Source organism: Rhopalosiphum maidis, chromosome 1 (assembly GCF_003676215.2).
Source record: "Rhopalosiphum maidis isolate BTI-1 chromosome 1, ASM367621v3, whole genome shotgun sequence".
Classification (NCBI taxonomy): Eukaryota; Metazoa; Arthropoda; class Insecta; order Hemiptera; family Aphididae; genus Rhopalosiphum; species Rhopalosiphum maidis.
The window spans coordinates 59521036-59544196 of record NC_040877.1 but is presented as its reverse complement, the minus strand read 5'-3'; the positions used below and the strand labels follow the sequence as shown (position 1 = coordinate 59544196).

General features: G+C 25.7%; 3 protein-coding genes across 5 annotated transcripts; 1 reads left to right on the top strand and 2 right to left on the bottom strand.

Annotated features, from left to right (window-relative positions):
• Positions 1-434: 434 nt before the first annotated feature.
• Positions 435-4941, bottom strand: LOC113548774. Its single transcript, XM_026949835.1, has 10 exons — positions 4667-4941; positions 2908-3658; positions 2663-2815; positions 2515-2590; positions 2224-2396; positions 1888-1979; positions 1613-1703; positions 1471-1548; positions 1347-1403; positions 435-562 (listed from the first exon to the last, which is right to left on the bottom strand). The coding sequence occupies exons 2-10, from the start codon at positions 3652-3654 to the stop codon at positions 497-499; spliced, it is 1533 nt and encodes a 510-aa protein (XP_026805636.1). The 5' UTR covers positions 3655-3658; positions 4667-4941; the 3' UTR covers positions 435-496.
• Positions 4942-5070: 129 nt separating this feature from the next.
• LOC113547766 (DNA replication factor Cdt1-like) lies at positions 5071-9235 on the top strand. 2 transcript variants are annotated; one of them, XM_026948249.1, is made up of 10 exons: positions 5071-5263; positions 5389-5561; positions 6810-6983; positions 7253-7800; positions 7870-7991; positions 8054-8154; positions 8223-8385; positions 8479-8642; positions 8701-8902; positions 8964-9106. In XM_026948249.1, exons 2-10 carry the CDS (start codon positions 5394-5396, stop codon positions 9104-9106), a joined length of 1785 nt encoding a protein of 594 aa, XP_026804050.1. In that variant the 5' UTR covers positions 5071-5263; positions 5389-5393. The 2 variants fall into 2 exon arrangements, with proteins under 2 accessions (XP_026804050.1, XP_026804052.1); XM_026948251.1 differs by lacking the exon at positions 5071-5263 and having other exon boundaries at positions 5394-5561; positions 8964-9235.
• Positions 9236-10551: 1316 nt separating this feature from the next.
• On the bottom strand, positions 10552-19542 carry LOC113548886 (probable E3 ubiquitin-protein ligase HERC4). Of its 2 annotated transcripts, none has more exons than XM_026949981.1 (21): positions 19356-19542; positions 18443-18614; positions 18264-18374; positions 18072-18194; positions 17878-17991; positions 17569-17730; positions 17010-17161; positions 16792-16922; positions 16493-16724; positions 16290-16417; positions 16048-16216; positions 15800-15986; positions 13916-14016; positions 13103-13312; positions 12927-13013; positions 12671-12853; positions 12428-12605; positions 12222-12354; positions 12007-12156; positions 11599-11938; positions 10552-11224 (listed from the first exon to the last, which is right to left on the bottom strand). In XM_026949981.1, exons 2-21 carry the CDS (start codon positions 18558-18560, stop codon positions 11072-11074), a joined length of 3162 nt encoding a protein of 1053 aa, XP_026805782.1. In that variant the 5' UTR covers positions 18561-18614; positions 19356-19542; the 3' UTR covers positions 10552-11071. The 2 variants fall into 2 exon arrangements, with proteins under 2 accessions (XP_026805782.1, XP_026805781.1); XM_026949980.1 differs by lacking the exon at positions 19356-19542 and adding an exon at positions 18712-19008.
• Positions 19543-23161: the final 3619 nt, after the last annotated feature.

The following is a 23161-nucleotide window of genomic DNA, read 5'->3' as shown; positions in this document are numbered from 1 at the left end:
CATTTTAAACATATGGAAAAAAGTATATTTGAAATTATTTTTAAATACGGCTGTAAGTAAGGTTGTATCTAACAGGGTATCCATAGGTTATAAATCATCATCAGAAATGTTGAATTCGAATACATATGTACGTGGATTTAATGATTTACTAATAAATTTCACGTAAATGCGTAAATCATATACAAGTAAATTAGAGAAATAACGTGTCTCAATAAAATACAATTTAATGATTTACAAAACAGTATTTTGTTCTAATTTTTTCTAAATAATAATAATAAAAAACAATTTATAATATGTTTATAAAACATCAGACCTTAAAAATAAAGTGTTTAGTTAATAAAAAGAAAAGTGTTTGCTTCAATCACTGATACAACATCATACAGTAAAAAAAACCATTAGTAAAATTATCTATTTATGAAATATATAAATTAACATGACTTAAAAATATTTAATGTAAAAATCACACATATGACATTAAAATGACTACGATACTAATTCACTGAGGTTGTACATTTTCTTTCCCTTTGAACGACATTGTAAACCGTTTCGATACTGGCAAGCCCTAAACATAAATGTTAAATTATAAAAATAAAAACGAGCAAATATTTGACATAAGTATAAAATGAAAATGACAAGTGAGTACCACACTGTTGAACATAAGGAATCAAGTGGGTCACTATTATAGGTAAGTTAAAATTGAATTTACTAATATATTTAGTTTACACAAAAAAACAATTTTGAACGGAAACGGTTTGTCAGCTAAAATTACTATATGTTTATTTCATATGATTTTTGATCATATAGCAATTAGTATAATATATTAATATTATTTTACCAATAATAGTATTATAGTAGGTGCAGGGTTCAAATATTTTTCCTGAAAATATTGCATTTTTTTATATTATTTGTATTTAGTATTAAAATATTATAAAATATGTCAACCTACTATAATACTAAAATTAAAAGAAATGACTATTAACTAAATAAAATAAATATATCATTTGGTGATATAGGTTGATAGATAATTTCTGTTCAGAATCGTTTTTTTGTATACAATGATATATCATTGAATTCAAATTTAACACACCTATAATAGTGACCCAATCGACACCTACTGTAGAGTAATGCGGTTTACTTTTCTTATTAAAACTTTTGACTCTCTCAAAGTACTAACTAGATCTAATTTTCCATCAGAATCTACCCTCATTTTTGAAAATTAACATATTTTTACTGTCTCAAAAGACAGAAAAAAATACAGATTATTATATAATCAATACATTCATTGCTCTACTCAGAATCTAAAAAAAAATTAATTTGGTATTTAGTAAAACGTAACATATACTTACACTTATTTTAGTTGTATTCATTACATTAGGTTTAGGTATCCCAATTTTACTTTCAGACTAAAATCATACATCATAATATTAAGATATAAACAATATTAAATTAGGGTTAAAAACTAATTCTTACTTTTGATTTGTTTAATTTAAATGATCGCAATATCTCAGTATTTCTTTCATTAACTTTATTGAATAAAACAACTGTAGTCTAAAATTTTAATATTTATTATTATAAATAAATCTAAATAAAATAATAAACTAGTCATACTTACATTATTTGAATTTTTTTTAATACACTTTGTAACATTTAATGGTGTTCCAGGGCTTACAGAATTGGCTATTGATCGACGTGATAAACTACTCCTACAAAAAATAAAAACAATTTAATTAAACACCAAAATTGTTATTAAAAACACAATAGGATTAATACTAGTTTAATACAGTAAAATTTTCACATCTAAACATATTGCAGTTCATTTTAATTAAAACAAAATATGTATGTTTGAAATTCTCTTGAAATTTTTTATACATTTAAATACTCATATACCTTGATTTAATAGAAGACTCAGTAGTTGAAGGAGTTTTAAATGTGTTGACAATATCTGATGTTGATGGTGTAGAAGAGGCTATAGGCTTCATCTAAAATACAGAACAAGTATTGTTACAGAATTTTTATTTTTTTTATTACAGCACTTAATATCTTTTGATGAAAAGACGTGTGTTAACTTATGATAATATAAAGTATTATGTAGGTAATTAATAAAAACACATAAATATTTAATACATGGAATATTGTTAATGAATGTATACTAAGAAAGAACAAAATGTTTAAACAATATTAACACATATAAAAAAATATATTTTCATTTAAAGATATGCTTACTTTACGGGGACTAACAGACCCATGACTAACATCTTTAATTTCTTCATTCTTATAATTTTGCACCATGTGTTGAACAGGGACATTGGCCATAAACGGACCTTTGTTTTGAGTTCTTTTATTTTGCATGGACTTTACAACGGTTCGACTTGCATTTGCTTTTGTTTCGACAATTCCTGAAACAATATTATAGAAATAATAATACGTAAGAAACCAATATTAATTTTCTTTTCTTTAAATAATAACTGAATTGATGTAGTAAGCTATAATTATTTTGATTAAATAACTACATACCTAAGCGATTAAGAGTTTTCAATTTGACATCAACTTTATTATTATTAGTCGGTTCAATTTCTGTCACAGAATTTTCCTTTAACAAATTACATTATATGATTAAAAACATAAATAAAATATATTATTTAAATTACATGCGTTCACTTACTGTTTGAATATCACTAGGCCCGTCACTATCGCTGAAGTTATCGGTCACCCATTCAGGTTTCAAAGAATTAAGATCAAATGAGGTTAGTTCTTGGAATGGAAATACCAAACTAGAATTTGGCGTTATGTTTTCATTTATATCAATATTATTATCCTAAAATTTAGAATTAAAATTATTAGATATTTATTATTAATTTGATATATAAAAGGCTAGTATAGAAAATATTTGAAATTTTCTTTACTTACTGGTGTTTTATTAAAACTATTGGAATTTATATTAAAACTTCCTATAAATCCTCTATTTAAAAAGCTTGAATTTATATTTTTATTTAAATTTGACTCAGTATTACAACGCTGTGGTGTACAAAATAATGACTTTCTAGAATAATTTTCTTCATAATTTTTTTTCCCCTTTTCAATTAGCATTTCAATTCGTTGCCGCGTTTGCTCTCTTATTTGTTTCTTTTCTTGTTCGTTGCAATAAGAATTTTTTTCTATTTCTACCTCATTCTGATCTGATAACAAATTTAATTTGATTGATACCTCTTTATTTTCCATTTTTTTTTCACTTGAGACATTATTTTCTATTGTCTGATCAACTATTTTTGATGTGCTAACACATTCTGCTGTAGCATAATCATCTATTGATTGATTCTTTATAAAATCATCATTGTTGTGCTCTATGTAGTTTTGTTCCAAAAGTTTTGCAACACCATGAATATCTGTTAATGATATACTTTTTTTTATCCTGCTAGTTTTTGATTCCCACAGAGGACTCAATATGTTACCACAAGGTGGATCTATTCTTATTGGAGTTTGTTTAGGTACTAAATCAAAAGGATCCATATTGGCTGCTTGCAATTCTAGTATATCAAATGGGTTATTAATACAATTTTCATCATGAGTTTTGTGTTTCACTATTTCGGGAGTACTCCAATCAATAAGTGCATCCATTGAACTGTTAACTAACTCATTGGCTTCACCTGATTCCATAATCCTAGAAAAAAAAAATACAAACCAGAAGTTAATATTTATGAGATACAAAATAGTGATTTAGTAGTAACTAGTTATTTAGTAAAATATATTTCCACATAATAATTATAAAATAAAAACCATTTTGACGTTTTGTTATTTTGTCATATTTTATTGAACATTAGTTCTAATTACAAATTCAGATCAACAATAATTATAATTGTAATTATTATAATATTACAATATATATTTATTTAAAATTGCATTTTAATAATTATAAAAAATATATTGAAATATTTTATTTTGTGTACCTATACTATTTTTTATTATTATTCAAATAATATTTACCGTTCTTCAAGTTTATGATAATGTTACATTTTGTAATATTATATTTTTTTATTAATGTTATTTTATAGGTACTTTAATTTAAGTGTTAGAAGTTGAAATAAAATATAAGAAAATGTTTATTGTCTGTAATATACTTTGAAATAGTAATGGTTATCCCTTGTAAACTATTGTTTATAATTGAGCTTGGTTTACATAACTTTTATTTAATTTATAGAATATAAATTGCAAATATATCATTGTACTTGAGGAGTTTAAGATTTTAATCCATTTATTAATTTTATGGTATATCTAATCAAATTTTTTAATTAGAACTAATGTTCAACAATTTGATCTTATTCCTATGATTTCTACAGAAAATTGGCTAAAATAATCATTGTCGTAGTATGGAAAATTGGGTGAATACTCAAACACACAAAAACAACGCTAAACAATCTTACAAACACCGCGAAAGGCGATTTCATAACGGTGATCAGCAGATCTTAGTTCACCCAAACGAGGTAAAATAAAAATCTGACAATTTGACTTTCATTAAAATACTAAAATGAATCCAAAATACATTAATTATTTAATGAAAACATAACCTTTAGAGTATATCATAATATACTAACTATTTAACAGTGTACAGTAGCTAACTAACAAGTGAATTACAGTTAGGGGAAATATATTTATAGAAACATATACGAACCTTGAAATAGACTATAGGTATATGCCGGTAACGAAGAAGAAACAAATATGTACGAGTAAGTTAACTGCACGGCACACACTACTGCTGTGGAGCTGTGGTGTTTACGTGAAAATTATTATAAACTATCAAATATTTAATAATAATGTCCAAACAGACGAGTACAATATTGCATGTATTAAAGAAAACGATGTACTTAATGTTTATTATTTAAAAATGTATAATTAATACAACTAGAGTAAATACTAAATCATAATTTAAAATTAACATAAATAACGAAATAACGTTTTCCCGATGTTCGGTTAAATGATAATGCAGGTAGATAAAAACTGAAATGGTAACTGGTAACCACGGTACAATATTTTTATTATGTAGGCCTACACTGCTATTGTTTAAACAAGTAAACCGTAAGTCCGTAACCGTTCTACACTCAGTAACATTCGTCTACAAGCTACAACGATCAACAGCAAAACAACTTGTTAACTGTGTGTAGCAATTAATTGTTAATTAGCAAACACCAAGTAAGTAACGTGGACTTACGTGCTCACATCAGCATCCAGTATTTCAGCATTCAGCAGCGTCAACTTTGACAATTAATAGGTAATCGTTATTAGAAAATTCTCATTTTTTATGTTAAATCATTGTTGACTAACAAAAGCAAATACTATATACGAATGATTTTGTTAATAATGAATACTGACAGTTAAATCGAATTGTTATTGAAGGAAACATGGACACCCAAAAAACATTGGATAACTTTATCAGGAGTAGAAAAAGACCCACCATCGATGATGGTTTGCATAAAAAAGAACTTATGAACAATAGTTTTGGAATTAATAAACCAACTAGAAAACTATCGTTTGATTTTACGGCGCAGCAATCAGTTAAAAAACAAAAGGTTAGTTCACTACTTAACTATTGTCTGTATTGACTTAGCTATGCTAAAGCCGGGCGCGGATACAAGGGGGAGGCTATGGGGGCTGAAGCCCTTCCCTTAAGCCTTAGGTACCTACTTAAAATATTTCAAAACTTAAACTTAATGTCTATGCTTTTATGTACATGAAGTAAATTTTTTCATTTAGCCTCTAGATCTGCGCCTGGCTACAGCCATAGCGATACTACTGGTAGTATTATGTTTCTTTATTTAAATAGTGCCAATTCACGTATTTGTTTATGCTTAGACACTTATATTTACATAATATGATAACTAAATTATAATATTTATTTAAGTATAAAAATTAAAAGTACTTTACCAGATGTCTTTTTCTATAAACAAATCTATCTATGCATGCAAAAAACAATATTAAATAAAAACTATATTTTATTAATAAAAAGATAATTTAAAGTTTGTAATTTTTTGCGAATTTAATTCATTCCTAATTGTGGTTTTATATAACAAATTGAGAGTTGTTCTTTCCATCTGAACTGTAAACAAACTAATGACCTTACTGTCAAATATATACAACATAAAATTTTAGTTTTTGAAAAAAAAAAATGTTGTTCCTTTCTTTTTATAGTAACTATTTAGTAGACTTAGGTGTGTTAAATTAAAAAACATTTTATTTCCATGTTAAAAATATGTTCATTTATTATAATAACTTATAGTTACTTATAATATTATATTAATCACAGTTTATCGTTTTTATTTGATATTTTATGTAATAAATATGATTTTATTTCGTTTATATACTATAAACCTAGAAAATAGTTGGTCATTGAAAAGTGGTTTAAAATTAAAATAGCAACATAGAATGCAAGTTATTAATTTTTTTAATTATTTAGCAAAATAAAAGCATTATTTATAAATTACTCTTTATTCATAACTACTAGAATTACATTTTGTGGACCTTTCTAAACCTAAATTATAAAAATTGTACAATCTTTTGAATATATTACAGTCAGAGTAGTAACTAACTTTATTAAAAATAAAAAAATCAACAATATAATACCAACAGAATTTTTAAACTTAAATTCTAAAATTTAGTTAGGTATCTTGTATCAAAATGTTATAATTATATTTTATTTTTGAGCCTAATAATTAAGATTAGCCTCTGACATACATTTATAATTTATTCTCTTGTAGTATGAATGTACCTAGGTATTATTTTCTATTTATTACCTTATTATTATTATTTTTTTTTTTTAGATTGATTCTACTTTAACAAAAACATCTATTCGAGATAATCAAAATGTTGGTGTTGTCAATAATGCAGTTAAAAATATTTTGGAAAGAAAAGAGGCTGAAATTAATGATGAAATTCATCCAGAGAGAGCTACAACTCCTGATCAAACATCATCAACTAAAGCCAAATTGCGTAAAGTATGTTTATCAATAGTAGTATTTTCAAGATTTGATTATTAATAGACAATAACATTCACATTTTAATTCAAGACTAACATAATTATTATAACTGTTAATTAGTTGATTTTTATGATTTATGTTAAATATTATCAAAGATATAACGCTAATCTTATTGTCCTAAACTGTTGGTCATTTAAAAAAATATAATTATAGAATAAAAATTATACATTTTTTACCTGTTCAATTATTATAAGTTTATATGTTTATATCTATTTCATTTATTTTAGGAATTGGATTTGGGCGAATTTCGTAAAATTGTCTGTCGTAAACACAACCTTAAAAAATTACAAGAAAAGTTGAGTGCAGTGGAACAATCTCAAATTGATCTTAAATCTGCAGAATCTAAAGTAGAAACTGCCAAAAATCATTACTTATCTTCGTTTAAATCAGTCGATCTCTTGGTTGATACTAGCCCAGTAAAAGTTGCATCAAGTCCTGTAGCAAAATCTCATCTTAAACCTACTGCCTTATTTCTCAGCCCAGCACAATCTATTGTTAGTCCGAGGAAAGTAATGATGACCACTCAGGTGTCTCAGCCTAAAGAATATATGTCGCCTAAAAAATTATTAAATGAAGTTGGATCTCTTTTGGCTTTGTCTCCATCAAAACGATATGCATCATTGGTTGATTCTAAAACATTACCTTTGCCTTTGAAGTACCGAATTTTGGATGAATTATTCAAAGCTATGGAAACTGTTTCATCAATGATGTTTGTTAGAAAAGAAAAAATTACATTTAATAAACTCAAACGTGGTGTTCAGCACATGACTAGAAAGTAATCATTTAATTGTTTTATTAGAAATGTTATGAGTTACTTATTAATTATTCAAAATTAATTTTTTAGAAATTTTACTGAATTGCACTTGGCAAAAATTAAAACTGTAGTTCCAGATTTCTTCAAGTTTGGATTAGTAAAATCTCCAAAAGAGAAATCTAGTTATGAATTAGTAATAATTCCAAATTATGGTAAATATTTCATTATAGTTATAAATTTTAAGTTAGAATTATACAATTTTTATTCTAATTAGGCTCAAGTAACGAAGATAACATTAACTTAATTGAACAAACAACTCGAAGAAAAAAGGCATTTACTAATGCACTACTTGACATTATGAAGGAACATCATGAAGTATGATGATTTTATAGTAATTGTAGCTAATTTAATTATAAAACAATTAATATTTTTTTTGATTCCAGAAATATTTGAATTCATTAATTCCACCTATTGTGATCGATAAAGATAAAATAACCAGATGGCATCCAGAGTTTGATGTTGAAACTGCTAAAGATATCGTTCCTTCCACATTACCAAAAATTGAAATCAACAAACCAAAAATTGAAACTGCAAAAGATTTAATAGGTAATATTGGTTATTTGTTTAGCAGATACATTAACATTACATTATAAATGTATAATACTATAATGTATTAATTACTGTTTAATTTGTTTTTAGATAAATCACATGCTTTATTTGCTTACAATAATCGTTTAAATCGAACTCTTACAACAATGAACATTGAAAATAAAAGTGTACCTGAAAAAAAATTTCCATCGACAGATGCAAAAAATGCACTAAAAGGAGCACTCAAAGGGATTTCTAAATCATTTTTACTGAGGGTAATTGTTTAATATTATTTTACTATTTTTACATAAATACTTAAATATTTATATAAAGATTCAAGAAAAGCAAGCACAAAAAGCCAAAGAGTTGATGACACGGTCAGTAGGTCAATTAGATGAGGATAGAATGATGGATAGATTACCAGATATCGCAAGAGGTATGCGTACCTATTTTGTACAACTACAAAGGAATGTAATGCCATTCAAAAAAGTTGTCGATCAGCTAAAGCAGAGTTATCCTGAAGCTATGACAGACGGTAATTATTCCTTTAATGTTTTCTAATTTTTCTAGTAAAATTTTTTATTTTATTATTTTAGAGGAATGGAAAGCTCATTTAAATCTTCTCCAAGAAAAAGTACCTCATTGGATTGTATCAAAAGTCTTTGATGGAATTGAACATGTTCGAATTGATAAAAAAGTTGATTTTGAAGAAACTGTAATTAAAACATTGAAAAAATAATTTTGATTTAACAGACTAAAATTTATGGACAAATTGCTTAATTTTTTTTATTAGTAATATGTATTTTTATTTTCCAACAATTTATTTTGAAATTTTTTCTACATCATGAATTGCCAACAAAAATTTTAATTATCATTTATATATAGAATTGTATAAGAATAGTAATGTATTTTACTATTTTACATTTCAAATGATATTTAATCAATTGATAATAAAGTTATTATTTTGCTCCAATACGTTTTAATTTGAATATAACTATAATTAGGCATGACATATTAAAGTTACTATATATCCACTTGACTACTTATTAAAATAATATGACTTAACTTTTTGAAGTTAATATTTAAATAGTTTTATGTTATTTATTTGATTATATATGCATTTTAAATATTACAATTCTTAATGATTTTTAATGAAACACAATGTAATTTAAGCAAACTGTGGGCAAATGATTTAGAAAAATATTACATTATAAATTGCATCTAAATTTAAACTTCTTTATTGTATAACTCAATAGTGGCCAACTCAGTATAACTTATATAGAAATATGTATATTTAAAAATATTCAATTCTTAATAAAATAATTATGTTTATTGTTTAGTATTTACCGTAATATATCATTTACACAATTTGTAATATAAAGTATTCTGTTAATTTATTTCAATGGCGTTTTCTATGACTCATATAGTGTTCCAGCTACAGTAGAACATTTGTAAGAGGGGGAGGGGGGTGTCAGATATTGGGTGATCATTAAAAAAAAAAAAAAAACAATAGTCAAATATTGTATTAGAAGTTTATTCTTAAACAAACAATTGTCTTTAAAATATTTATATTTATTGACAATTATTTACTTACTAGCATAGATTTTAATTACTGCTATTTTAGTTTAAAGTATTTACTCAGTTAATCCATAAATTTATCTAATGGTTAGGTAAGTTATTAGTATTTGTAATCATATAGTATGGCACATTTTTATTTTTTATTAATTTTGTACGGGGCCTAACCTAAAGACTATCAATTAATATTGTTAATTTTAATATAAACTTACTTGCGATATGCAAACGTCAGGCACAACTAGTCAACAGAAAGAAGTAAAGTAGTAGATGAGGTTTGCGGTCTGGGAAAATAAAAATACTTTCTTAATCGGTGTATTAATTTTGAAAAAAGTGGATGCATTAAACATAATGTGTTGTTAAAAAGTTTGATTTGTTTTTCTTGGAGAAATTCTCTAGGTATAATGATTGTAATGTGTGATTCACCGAGAGGTATAATAACTACAAAGAAGGTATTTTGTGTCAATAGATCAATGATATGCTATAATCATCATAAACAGTTTTATAAATAATTAAAGTACAATGTACTAATGACTCAAAACATTGGTACTAATAGTAAGTAAATAATATTTATATATAAATAAATAATATACAAAAATAAATTTCACAAAATATCACCATATAATATTATTTATTTGATTATTTTAATAAATTTGAGGTGTACTTAGGTAGATACTGGCATGAATTCCAAACATACATTGATCGTAACATGTACATAGTTTTGTATATAGAATTTTTAAAAAGAGTCGATTGGAACAGATGATAAGATTTAAAACCGAGTATTTTTGTGTTGAATTTTATTTGTTTTTTAATCCTATACGAGTGATTGATTCACCTATCCCAATAATTGTTTCCCCTGAGAAAATATTAAAAATATAATTTAGTCTTAAACAATTTATTAACCGGCCACAAGCTTATATTATATTATTAATAATTATTTGAATTGATAACATAAAACTTAATCTAGGCATTAAGGAACGAAAACATAACATTAACACGAGCTAATAATGTAACCCTGATATTCAACAATTAAAATGCTGAGCTCCTCTGCCATTAAATCCTACGATAAAGTTTGTTAATTAGACAATTTATTTTGAGTGTATTTATTGTTGAGGAATGTGTCATAAAACTTTTAGACCAGAGAAAATCCTTGTGTCTGGTGAATGGCTTGAGTCAGCTTATACTTCAGTTTTCCTTTGCTTTGATACCTTGGTAAATCTAAAAGGTTGAAACATGTGTGTGCCACAGGTAAGAAGTTATCATCTAAAGTGGGTTGGATATATATCTAAAAAAAAATTTAATAATTATTAAGCATACAAAAAATATAGTTTTTTTTTTGATGCTATGACTATCAGTTCAACACAATACTGTTATTTTGATTACCACTATATTTTTTTCATCATATTTTAATCAACTTTTAATAAAAAATTTAAATAATTTTCATTATAGACGTTATTTCATGCCAGAAAAATGTACAGTAGCTGTTTTTGTACATATTTCTCGCAAGTAACTATTATAATCTACAACTATAATATAATTATGCAATCTAAAAATATATAAAACATTATATAATTAATATATTTATTTTTATTGGCTTGATAGTCCCAGAATCGAGTAGTAATAATTGTAATAAAGGAAAGTACCGATTTTAATACTTACTTTTATTGCTTTCATTCCCATAATAGGTACACGGTCGCTTCCTGTTAGGAATAACAAAAACTTCTTTTTGTGATCAATATCAAACTCATGAAATACCTCCCAAAATATTTTTATTGTCTCATCGTCTTTACTATAACCATTTTTATATTCAGCATTATTCTCCCATTCAATCCAATCATAGTCTTGATTGCCCACAACAACGGCCATTAGTTCTTGTGAATGGAATAACCTCAATACCCGTCCACCGCATACTTTTAAAAATGCATCTTTAAATACATTAAATTGTTTTTCAACTCTACGGTTTAAAACCATATCAACGTACAAATCAACAAATTCATGTCTAAACATAAATATATAAGAATACAATACAAATATTAAAAATATTAATTAATAATTATGTTTACTAACTTATTATTTTGATTAACTATTATATTAGAACCATCTGGTTTCAATGGAATTGTTTGAATTTCCCCATAAATTTCTTTGGTGATTTCAAAAGTGAGATTAAATACTTCATCTAAATCTGGTTTATTATATGCTAATAATTCTTCAAAACTCCTGTACAAATAAAACATGTATAATATTTGAATTGACTTAGTAAGACAATAGTTAATTGTACTTACTTAACCGTAATTGGATCCAGATCTTTAAGATCTTGAAAGGTAACAGGTTCATTAAGTAATTTTTTGTATAATGCTAGTGGAAATGGTAAGTCTATGATAGTAAAATTATAAATCGCCAAGCCACACATCAAACCTAAAGAAATATAAATTAAAAATTAATAAATAAATGCGGTAAGTATAAAGTATAAATAAAAAATTATTATTACCAATAAGATAGTACATTGTAACATCTTCAAAAGAAGAGTCATTGAACCAAATCATGTTTGTTTCTTCATAATTTACAAACATACCAAATTTTGGATCTAAAATTTCTTTGATCAAAAGCATGAAAAATTCTTTTTTTACTCCTCCAGCATCCTCTGCTTCTTCATCAATAAATTTCACCTATTTTACATACAAAAATAATATTTTACCTAGAATTATTTTTATTTTTAAAATTAGGTTCTTACTTTTAAAGGTTTTTTATAATCATATTGAGTATAAAGAGATAATTCACGTATTGTATCAACAACCAAATTATCTCTTGAGACATTGAGCTCAATAAATTGATTTGCTAAACTATGTTGATTCCCATCCAAAAATAGCATTTGCGTAAATGCTCTTGTCGCAGCAGCTTGCATTGCTTGTTGCATCTGAAATTAAATTATCTCAAATCTAATATTGATCTCTATTAAAATAATTTTGTCAATTTTATTTTATAGATACCTGCAATTTCTGATCAACTTGTAAAAGTATTGTTTTAGCTTCAGCATTGAATAGAAAAGGATAATTACAAAAATAAAAATCTTGATGCTAAAAACATTAAAACAATTAATTTAAATCAATGAAGAAAGTATTTCATACCAATAAATAACAACATGATCTATACTGGCTAAACTTACTTTAATTCCATTATTATCAGCATGTATCCACCTCATGTAATCAAAACGAATATCTATTTTATCAGCTAATTGAGGAATATAAAATGAGGTGTATGGCACTTTCAATTGGCCTTTCTTCACTTGATGCCCATTTAAATTGGAATTCAATTTATTTAATTTGGCTAATACAGAAGTAGCCACTATCATTGCTTTATCCCAAAATGTTTGTTGCTAAAAATGACATAATTATTATTAAATAATAATAATACATTTCATCATCATTCATAATATTATACTAAAGAATACAATATAATTTTATATATAATTAAAAATCTTTCCAATACTAAACAAATTTATGGCAAAAGTAAATATTTCATATAGAAACAAATATTTGCTTATTAAGTTTGAAGATATTTAATTTTATAAAAAAATGTATTGATTAAAGTAGTTTTTTTATAAAGCACAATATTTGTACTACAGCCTTAGGAATATGTTTTTAAAAATAAATTTAAATTAATAAATTTTTTTAATATAGCATTTGCTATATTTAAATCCACAAAAATTAACAGGGTTTTAATGAACAACTCACTTATTAAAGGTCACTATATTATTAAATATAAATTATATTCGAAAAAATGTTTCATCTTAAATATCCTCTTAAGCAGTATTTTATGACTAATTTGTTAACATACAGTAATTTAATGTCAATATAACTTTAGTGTATTATTAAAGCTATTGATTTAGATTAAATGTCAAATAACAGGGTTAGTCAATAGACTACAGTAATTACTATGTAAGTTATATAAGACTATAGTAAATATTCATAGTACTTACAGCAGAATTTGTATTAGTGTTCAATTGTTCAATGAATACATCTTTATACACCATTAATAAATTTTCAAAATACATAACTGGCATTGAAGAAATCCATAACTCTGTTAACAAACAAATATTAATTTAATTATGAAGTATTATGTTTAAATGGTAAATGGTTAACAATATATGAACATTAATTATATTACCATGTACATTATTACTACTGGAGTAATTATGTCAATTTTATTTCTAAAAATGGTAGTTTATTTCATAATGAATAAGTTAAGATATTTACTTGGGAAATAATTTTAATATATACACTAAAAATCAAATTATAGTGGTTTTTAATTAACATAAGTAGAGTGATCATTGATATTAAGTTAAATTAGTGACTGTATTCAGTGTAATTTAATAAAATAAAGTATTTGGGTCATTTAAATTTGAGTTGATTACACTTGAAACAGTTCAGTTTCACTTTTTTTAAGTAGCAGTTTGAGGTTTATATTTTATATTTATATCATACACCAACAACATTTTTTAAGACTATACAATATATATTTAGCTTGATATCATAGATTGATTTTTAAATAATTCACTAGATGTCTAAATGGCTACTTAAGTTTTATTGAATGATTATTTAAATATTTATATATATATTTGCTAATATTAATTTTTTGAGGTGTTTTTTATTGATTAGTATATATAGTCAGGATTGAGGATTTGTATGTACAAACATATTTTTGATGGATTTATGCTCTTAAAATTTCATAATTTATACCTTTTTTGCATTTTTGTGAATACTTTTAAATTTTTGAAGTTGTTTCGGGAATATTTAGATATCAGCCATTGTAAACTGTAATACCTAAACTATTATACCTAGTTAGTAATTTATTTATTTATTAATTGATAATTTTTTTTTATAAATAGTTAGGTCGTTATTAGCATGAAACCCAACCTTAGTTATACATATTAAATATTTATATACAGATGACAAATTACCAATATATAGGCTTACATATTATAATATAAGCCAAGATACTTATACTAATTTAGTGGAAAGTGATAAACTAGTCTTAGTTAACTGCTGCCTTATTCTAAATAGTATATTTTACTATAAGTGTATTCAAATAAAATTTTTAAAAATAATAATTAATAACTATAAAGATTATTAAATTAAGTTTTTTTTTCACAAGAATATTTTTTTATAATATTTCATCAATTTTTGTTGCATCAAAAAAGATGTATTTATACTTTATAGCATGCACATTTCAAGCATTTTAACAGAACATAAATATGGATTCTTAATTATTGCTTATTGTGTGTTTATTATTTAACTATTTGTATTACCCAAAAATGTCCCAAGTCCCAATACAGTAGTTAAAATTAAAATTAAAATCATATTTGCGTTTGCTAATTTTATTTTTATGTACATAAGATGTATTATATTATAATGTTCTAATACTTAATAAGCACAAGTATTGAATATTATTATGATTAACACAATTTTATTTCCTTAATAATTAGCAAAATTTATTTGTATTTTTAATAATTGTATACTGATGTTGAAAGGGTTATACTTTTAAAATTAAAATAAATAGACAAATACACACACACACACACATATATAAATTATTTATAAATGAGTGCATTAATGTCTCGCCATCTTTCATCTTTGCTTGTGATTTATAACAATAATAATATAGACAAGGTCAGTTCACAAGTCTATGATATATACACATAAGGTATACAGAGTGTAACAGGACTATTTAACAAATATAGTAACATTTGTAATGGAAGTTTGTTAAATAGTCTTGTTAAACCTTATATAATAACTAAGCATTGTATGTGGCTTCAAAATGATAATACCAGTCAACTATCAACTGTTTTTAACTGTATTCTTACCAATAGTATTCAAATCCATGTTTTTAAGATTTAATAAGGCTTCTGCATAAGGCACTTGAAGAATGGTAGCATTTGTAATATTTTTAAACTCATGATATATAGGTAATGTCAGATAAAATCTCAAAGACTCTACATCAGGAGAAGGCAATGATAAAGAATCAACTGCACTGGCTAAAGATGTTAGTATCTAAAAATAATATAACATAAATTATTATGACGTACAATGATAACACAAATTTAATACTCACTAAATCATTTAATGAAGTATTGCGTACATGACTAATGGCATCAAAACATAGAGCAGCAAGTTCAAAGTCTATACCATGATTATTTTCTGTACAAGTGTAATGAATATCATTCAACATTAAAAATGAGCCGTTTAAACATGACAAACTGCTCATCACTATTTCTACAAACCTTCATAAAATATAACATACAGATTTATAACATAATATAGTTTTATTAAATGAACTAAAGTTTTTAAACATACGACATTCTTTCTTGGTCAACAGGATTTTCTGGTAAAATGGTTGATAAATTTATCACATCTGGAAGCTTTACAGTCCAGATTTGAGAACTTTCTTGTAATATTCGATAATCATCTGGATTTATCTCGAGCTAAATAGCATTCAATTTTATACATTGTTATTTTCAATAAAACACAATATACTAGTTAATTTAAATAACACATACCGATTTATGAGTAACTTTAACAAAACATTGATCACCCCCCGCATAAATACTTTTCACAATATATTCCTTATTCGTTTCTATCATAGATGTTCCAGATGGAGATAGCCAAGGACCTAACACTAATTGTGGTGTATTTGAGTTAATTGATCCTTTTGTACCTAATTGGCCAACACTACCAAGTCCAAATGAGTAGACTCGACCTTTTGAAGGTACTAAAGTTAAAGTATGTCTTCTACAAAATGTTAGAAAATATTAATTAATTAATAAACAGCACTAAACGATCGAATTATAATAATTACCGCCCACATGCGACTTGTGTCACAGTACTCCCCATGAGTTCAAGTACTTTTCTTGGAACAATTTCGTTTGAAAATGAACCATGTCCTAATTGACCATACATACCAGCACCACATGTAAAAACTCCACCATCCTAAAAAAAAAAAAATTAAGCAATAGATAAAAAAAAAAAAAAAAATATATTTTAGATATATTAAATAATTAATGAATAATTACTTACATATGTCAAGAATACAGAGAAATCTTCTCCTCCAGAAATATATTTTACTTTGACAGTTCGAATCGTTTTCAGTTGTGTAGGTAATGATAAACTAGTTTGACTGTTTACTCCTAGTTGTCCAAAATCATTTTTTCCCCAACCATAAACAGCACCTATTTGGAACAAATAATTAATATAAATAATAACAATTTTATTAATTATTGTTCTTATATTTAACAGATTGAATATACTATGACTCAAGTTAAAAAACAGCTAACAAGTATATTGCTTTCTTACTTAATTAAAAGTTACCATAGTTTATTATTAAAATATATATTTCTTCATTTAATTATACTACAAATTATAAAAATGTACAGTTTTATTTTCAACTACAATTTTTTTTATAATACATTTTAAATTTGATTAATGATGTTTTATGAAAAATATTTAAATATTTAAATGTGTTTACTTTATTATAAAAAATTATTTATATTAAATAATAAACAAACGTATTTAATCGAGTAAAAAAAAATATAGACAATTAAAAAGTAAAAACATGTGTCTTATACAATAATCTTACCTGATTTTGATACTACAAAACTATGATATCCACCACAAGCAATAAATGAAATAGGTAATCCAACCAGGGATTTAACCAATGTAGGTTTTGACACATTACCAGGGCTGAGTCCAAGGCCTAATTGTCCAAATTCATTTGAACCCCAAGTGTATAACTCTCCATCTAATGTATGAATAAGATTTAATATGTTTAATTTGAATAATATTTATTCAAATACAAATAGATTTTAATAAAATATTGAATTATTGATTATTTTTAAGTGCTATTTTGTAAAATATTTTTTTCATAAAACAATGAAAATTAACTCACGGTTTGTTAAAGCCATACAATGTTTATATCCACAGCTAATTTGAACTAATAGCATACTGGCTAATGATTTTACAATTTTTGGTTTGTATTGAATACCTTCATCAGTTTCAAGTCCTATATTTCATTTTAAAATAAAAAATTAACTAATTTTTACTTCTAATTAGTTTCAATACATTAAAACATCTTAATCTCACCTAATTGTCCACAGGAGTCAGAACCCCATGTGTATAATTGTCCCCATTCGTTAAGTGCCATTGAATGAGCTTCTCCGCATGCAACATTTGTCATCACTAAAGATTCAACCCCAGTAATTTGTTCTGTAAAATCAAGAAAATTAAGAATTTAAAATGCACATATATAACTTGTTGGGATTAAAATATACATACGCAATTTCGTCCGACATCCATCGTGTCCTAACTGACCAAAATCATTACTGCCACAAGCATATAATTTTCCATCTTCAGTTACGACCAGCGTATGATTATTTCCACAAGCCACTAAAAATAAGCATATAAATGAAAGTACTTGGATTATTATTAATGTATCTTACATGAAAGTCAATTACCTGATCTAATATTATTTACGCTTTCAAAATTGACTATCTCTGTTGGACTGAGGATATAGTTTTCCTCAATACCACCCAGGCCGAGCTCTCCATTGATTGTGTTGCCCCAACAATACATGGTCAAGCGTCTGAATATTTTGTTTTTACTTTTTCTATGACTTGTTTCAAAGTTCTAAGACAATGATTAAAGTGAATCACTAAAATATTTTAACTGACCACACAACACACATATCAAATGAATAATAATTAAATAAAAATAAATACCATACCACAATTTGAAAGGTTTTATCATTACTATAGGTAGTTGGATGTTGGGTTAGATGATATTATATTTAAATTATCGTTTACATTTGAGAAAAAAAGCACTCTAATTCTAAGAGAGACATTTCCAATATAGATCAACGAAAACTACTATATACTCACCAGAATTTCAAAAAACGCAACTGCGTTGTATCACTTGGAAATAAAACTTGTAAGCTAATCATCTATGATGGTACTCAAGTCAGTAATTACCATTCGCTTAAAAATTTAGTAAAAATATATTTTTAACGAAATAAGATAACAGTTACTTAAAAAATAAAAACATCATATAGCAACAATCACCGTATGTGAAATAAATGATAATAGCGAAATGCAGGGAGTATGATAACCAACACGACGATGGACATCCGTTCATACGTCTTTGAAATTGAGTAATTTTCTTAATCGTTAATGGTCAATCTCAACACGTCATTAATATTATTATTTACTAAATATTATATCTAATATTACTGGGGTTACTATAATAGTATAATAAAATGTTCCACTTTAATCGGAGACAAACATCTCTTGTACAATTTGAACGAGAAAATATTTTATCACTCGTCCTCTACGGTCGACCAGTTATCATCGTGTTTTTTCGTAAATGAATTACCTTTAACTACATAATGGTCAGCAGTCAGCATTACGATATACGTGTAAAAGCCAAAAGGTAAAAACACTAAAAACAAAACAATAAAAAAGAATTACAGAAAAAGCTCATTCAACAATACGAAACGGAATGAGTGACCGAGTAACCGACAAAAATATCGATTAGCGCGATCAGTGATAACAACTAATGTGAGGGAACGCAAAAACGATGTACGCGAATATTCTAGAAAAAATAACCTAACGAGTATAAAAAAAAGGTCATGGAGGCGACCATCCCCTATAATATAGGCCATAGAGCCTATACGACCCGTAAATATGCCACTGCAATCACACAATGAGTATATTTCTATAATACATAGAATAAACACACTATAGTAGTATATATTACCTACTCTTGGGAACAACTGTTTTAAGTTATTAAATTGTTATTAATTATTAACGATACGAGTGACGTCAATAACCGCAATAATAATAAATCAGTGCTCGTGATCAATGTTGATTCTTAGAAAATAAACATTATGTAGGTATTCTATAAATATTTGTATTGTGTGCTTTGTAAAATGTATTTAGCCAGATGTCAGAACTTACTTCAATGGTTATATTAGCTCGTTAACCCATTGCCCTGCAAGTAACCGAAGCCTTATTGACACATCACCATTATCACCTCAGTCACTCATAACACTAGATGAAGTCACCGAGGAGTGTAAGTCTCAAAAAAAGAAAATTAGATTTTATATTATAGGTGTTAAATTATAAATATTTATCACAGTTTATTAGTTGTATATGTACCTATATCATAATATAAATTATTATTTAAATAGAAAACTGCGAACTAAAATTCATTCTCAGATAAGTATAAATTGGTGATTATCACTTAAACGTATTGTCAACACTCAACACGAAAACAGAGAGCCACAAAATAAGATTTCAAAGTTCAAAAATGACGAATAGAAATGACAACACTGACTATAATATTCCTTACTAACTAGTAGGTAACTATATAATTTTAAAATATTACGTAATTACAATATAATATAATAATAATAATTAATAAAGTCATGTAATCAATCATGTCGAGGTCAACAAAATGTACAAGTGTACCACCTATATAGGTATGCACCACCCTGTCCACGCAGTTAGAGCGATAAATCCCGAAAAGGATCAGAGACAACTCATATAAGGGATGATTTTCGACTGCATTACTATGATAACTAGAAGCGGTAATTAGGAGATGGTATACAATAATTGATGGAAAATGTAATATACATCAATAAGAATTATTCGTACTACGTCGTCTATTATATAATATAAATTATACACAATCAATATTCAGTATGATATTATACCTTTAAAAGCGATTTGCTTGTTATAATTTACTGTAATGATATTGGTATTATTAGGTTTTGTCTTTGTGTGTTGACGGAGAGATGAAATTGGTAATTATTGACCTAATCTAATACTTAGTAGGTAAAGTGTCGTTATTGAAGCTCATCATATTGGTGCAGGGTATGTAGCACTTTAGTCTATAATACTATGTACGCGTGGACACATAGTAGTAAATAGTACTTACCAAAATTATTAATAATTCGCTTCACTCAATAGTTATTAATAATGTTCTGGTATTCTGCAACACCAAATGTATTACTTCATAGTTTTTAATTCTATATATATGTACCGGCTACCGCCTTGTACACGTTATTATTCAAGGCATTTACAATTACTTAAAATTATATTTGATTAAAAATTAGATATACGCACTTGATATTTTAAACATATTGTAATTGTTTAAAAAGGCCCAGTATTATAAAATAAAATGACATCACATAACATAACTCAATTATATTATCTTTGTTGTAATTAACAAGATTGTACAAATAGCGATTCTTTATATATAAATATCTACATTAATTTTATTTTTAAAAATGCATAGATTTACTGTTCATTTGAATATTGGTAGTGTAGTCTAAAAGAAAGAATGTGCCTTTTATTTTTTTAAATATGCAAAATACTACCTATACAAGAAAAATATATTTTGAATTCTATTAAACATTAAATTGTTTTTACACAACAATTGATCGTGAATAATACTTTAAAATATTTTACTATCAGTTTTGAAAATTTCACCAGAAAATTCTTTGACAACTTATCATAGTTTATTACCTTCACTTTGAACTTTAGGAATTTTTCTGAATTATTTACTTAAATGTTACATTGAACATTAAATGTAACGCAGAAAATATATTATAATTTGTAGTATTTGTACACAGCAAACATCACTTGTCGTAAGGCTACTAACGATTAATAAAAAATTACTTATGAACAACCATATAAGTAATCCACAAGCCTATTATATAGATAAAATCTTATATTTTACTCAATATAATCGAGTGACCGCGACCACGACAGCTTATAAATATTATATTTATGATAAATAAAACTATAAATATAAGTTTTCATACGATACAAATAAATATTTTGAAATCTTTATATAATATAAATGCTAAAAATGCATTTTGATAAAAATATGCAAAAATATATAAAACAAAAATTATTCTATTCAATTCAGTACTAATCATATTGTGGATATAACAACTATCTACTAATGTATTTGGACTAAAGGATAATACAATATGTCAAATTTCACTACATAGAAATCTTAGCTCTAGTTCGGACCTCGATTAGTAGATAACCGTGATGACTTGACAGTGGCCTTACACCCCCAGCATCCCCGGTATAATGTGGCACTGCATACCTAACAGCCGTAATATTTGCGTCTCGTAACGAGACTCTCGTTAGTTAATTTCATTCAACACATGACCTGAAAAACTGATGGACGGCATTGATTATAATATATAGTTTGATAAATAATAAAACATTATGTAACACATCAACCTTTGTGGACAATGAGTAAAATATTCAAACGTAATTACTTTTTATTATGCGATATTTATTTTGTGGTTCATCCTTTTCGTATTATATGCGCGAATATAATTTAAATTAGTGCCCAACACGCCTAAACCTACCTATTGATCACATTATTAAAAATGCTATAGCGGTTTTAATGAGTGAAATATATTGAAGGTTTACATATTATAATAGAACAAGGATTTTAATATTAAACACATAATAGACTAATTTTGTGTGTGATGCAGGACAGACCTCGGAAGCGTTTTTCAATATTCGATTATATATATATATATATTATATATGGATTACGCACTTGCACCCTACACAGATTTTATTATTTTACGGTACCTACCTACCAACTAATATTCCTTACTATTAGTTTATACTTTTACAGTTTACACTCTACATAGTATAAATGTATGTGTAACAATTACATTTTATATATTACAATATTACACTAAAATTGGTAATACATTACTTTTTTTTATTCATATAATATTTATAATTTATTAAAAATTAAATTATTTATGCATACCCATTTATTATGTATTCACTAACATTGGAAAGTTTTGTGATCAACTAAAACAACAAAAGACGAATTATGTTATAAAATATATATATAGGGCCTATATTATATAGGTCTATAGATATTTTGATGAAATACAATTGTTGTTGATTTACTACTTCAGAGTTAATATAATTCATAAATATTTACAATTTAAATAAAAAATAAAATCTGTTTTTTATATTTATAAATTAACTGTTTTCATATAAGTGGGTATAATTTTGATTTCTTATAACTTAATTATGTTCTACTGTAAATCCTATTAGACGTTACGTTACACATTTGAAAAGTAAAATAAAAAGATTTTTGCTTACAAATTACAATAGTTGTTAGTTAGG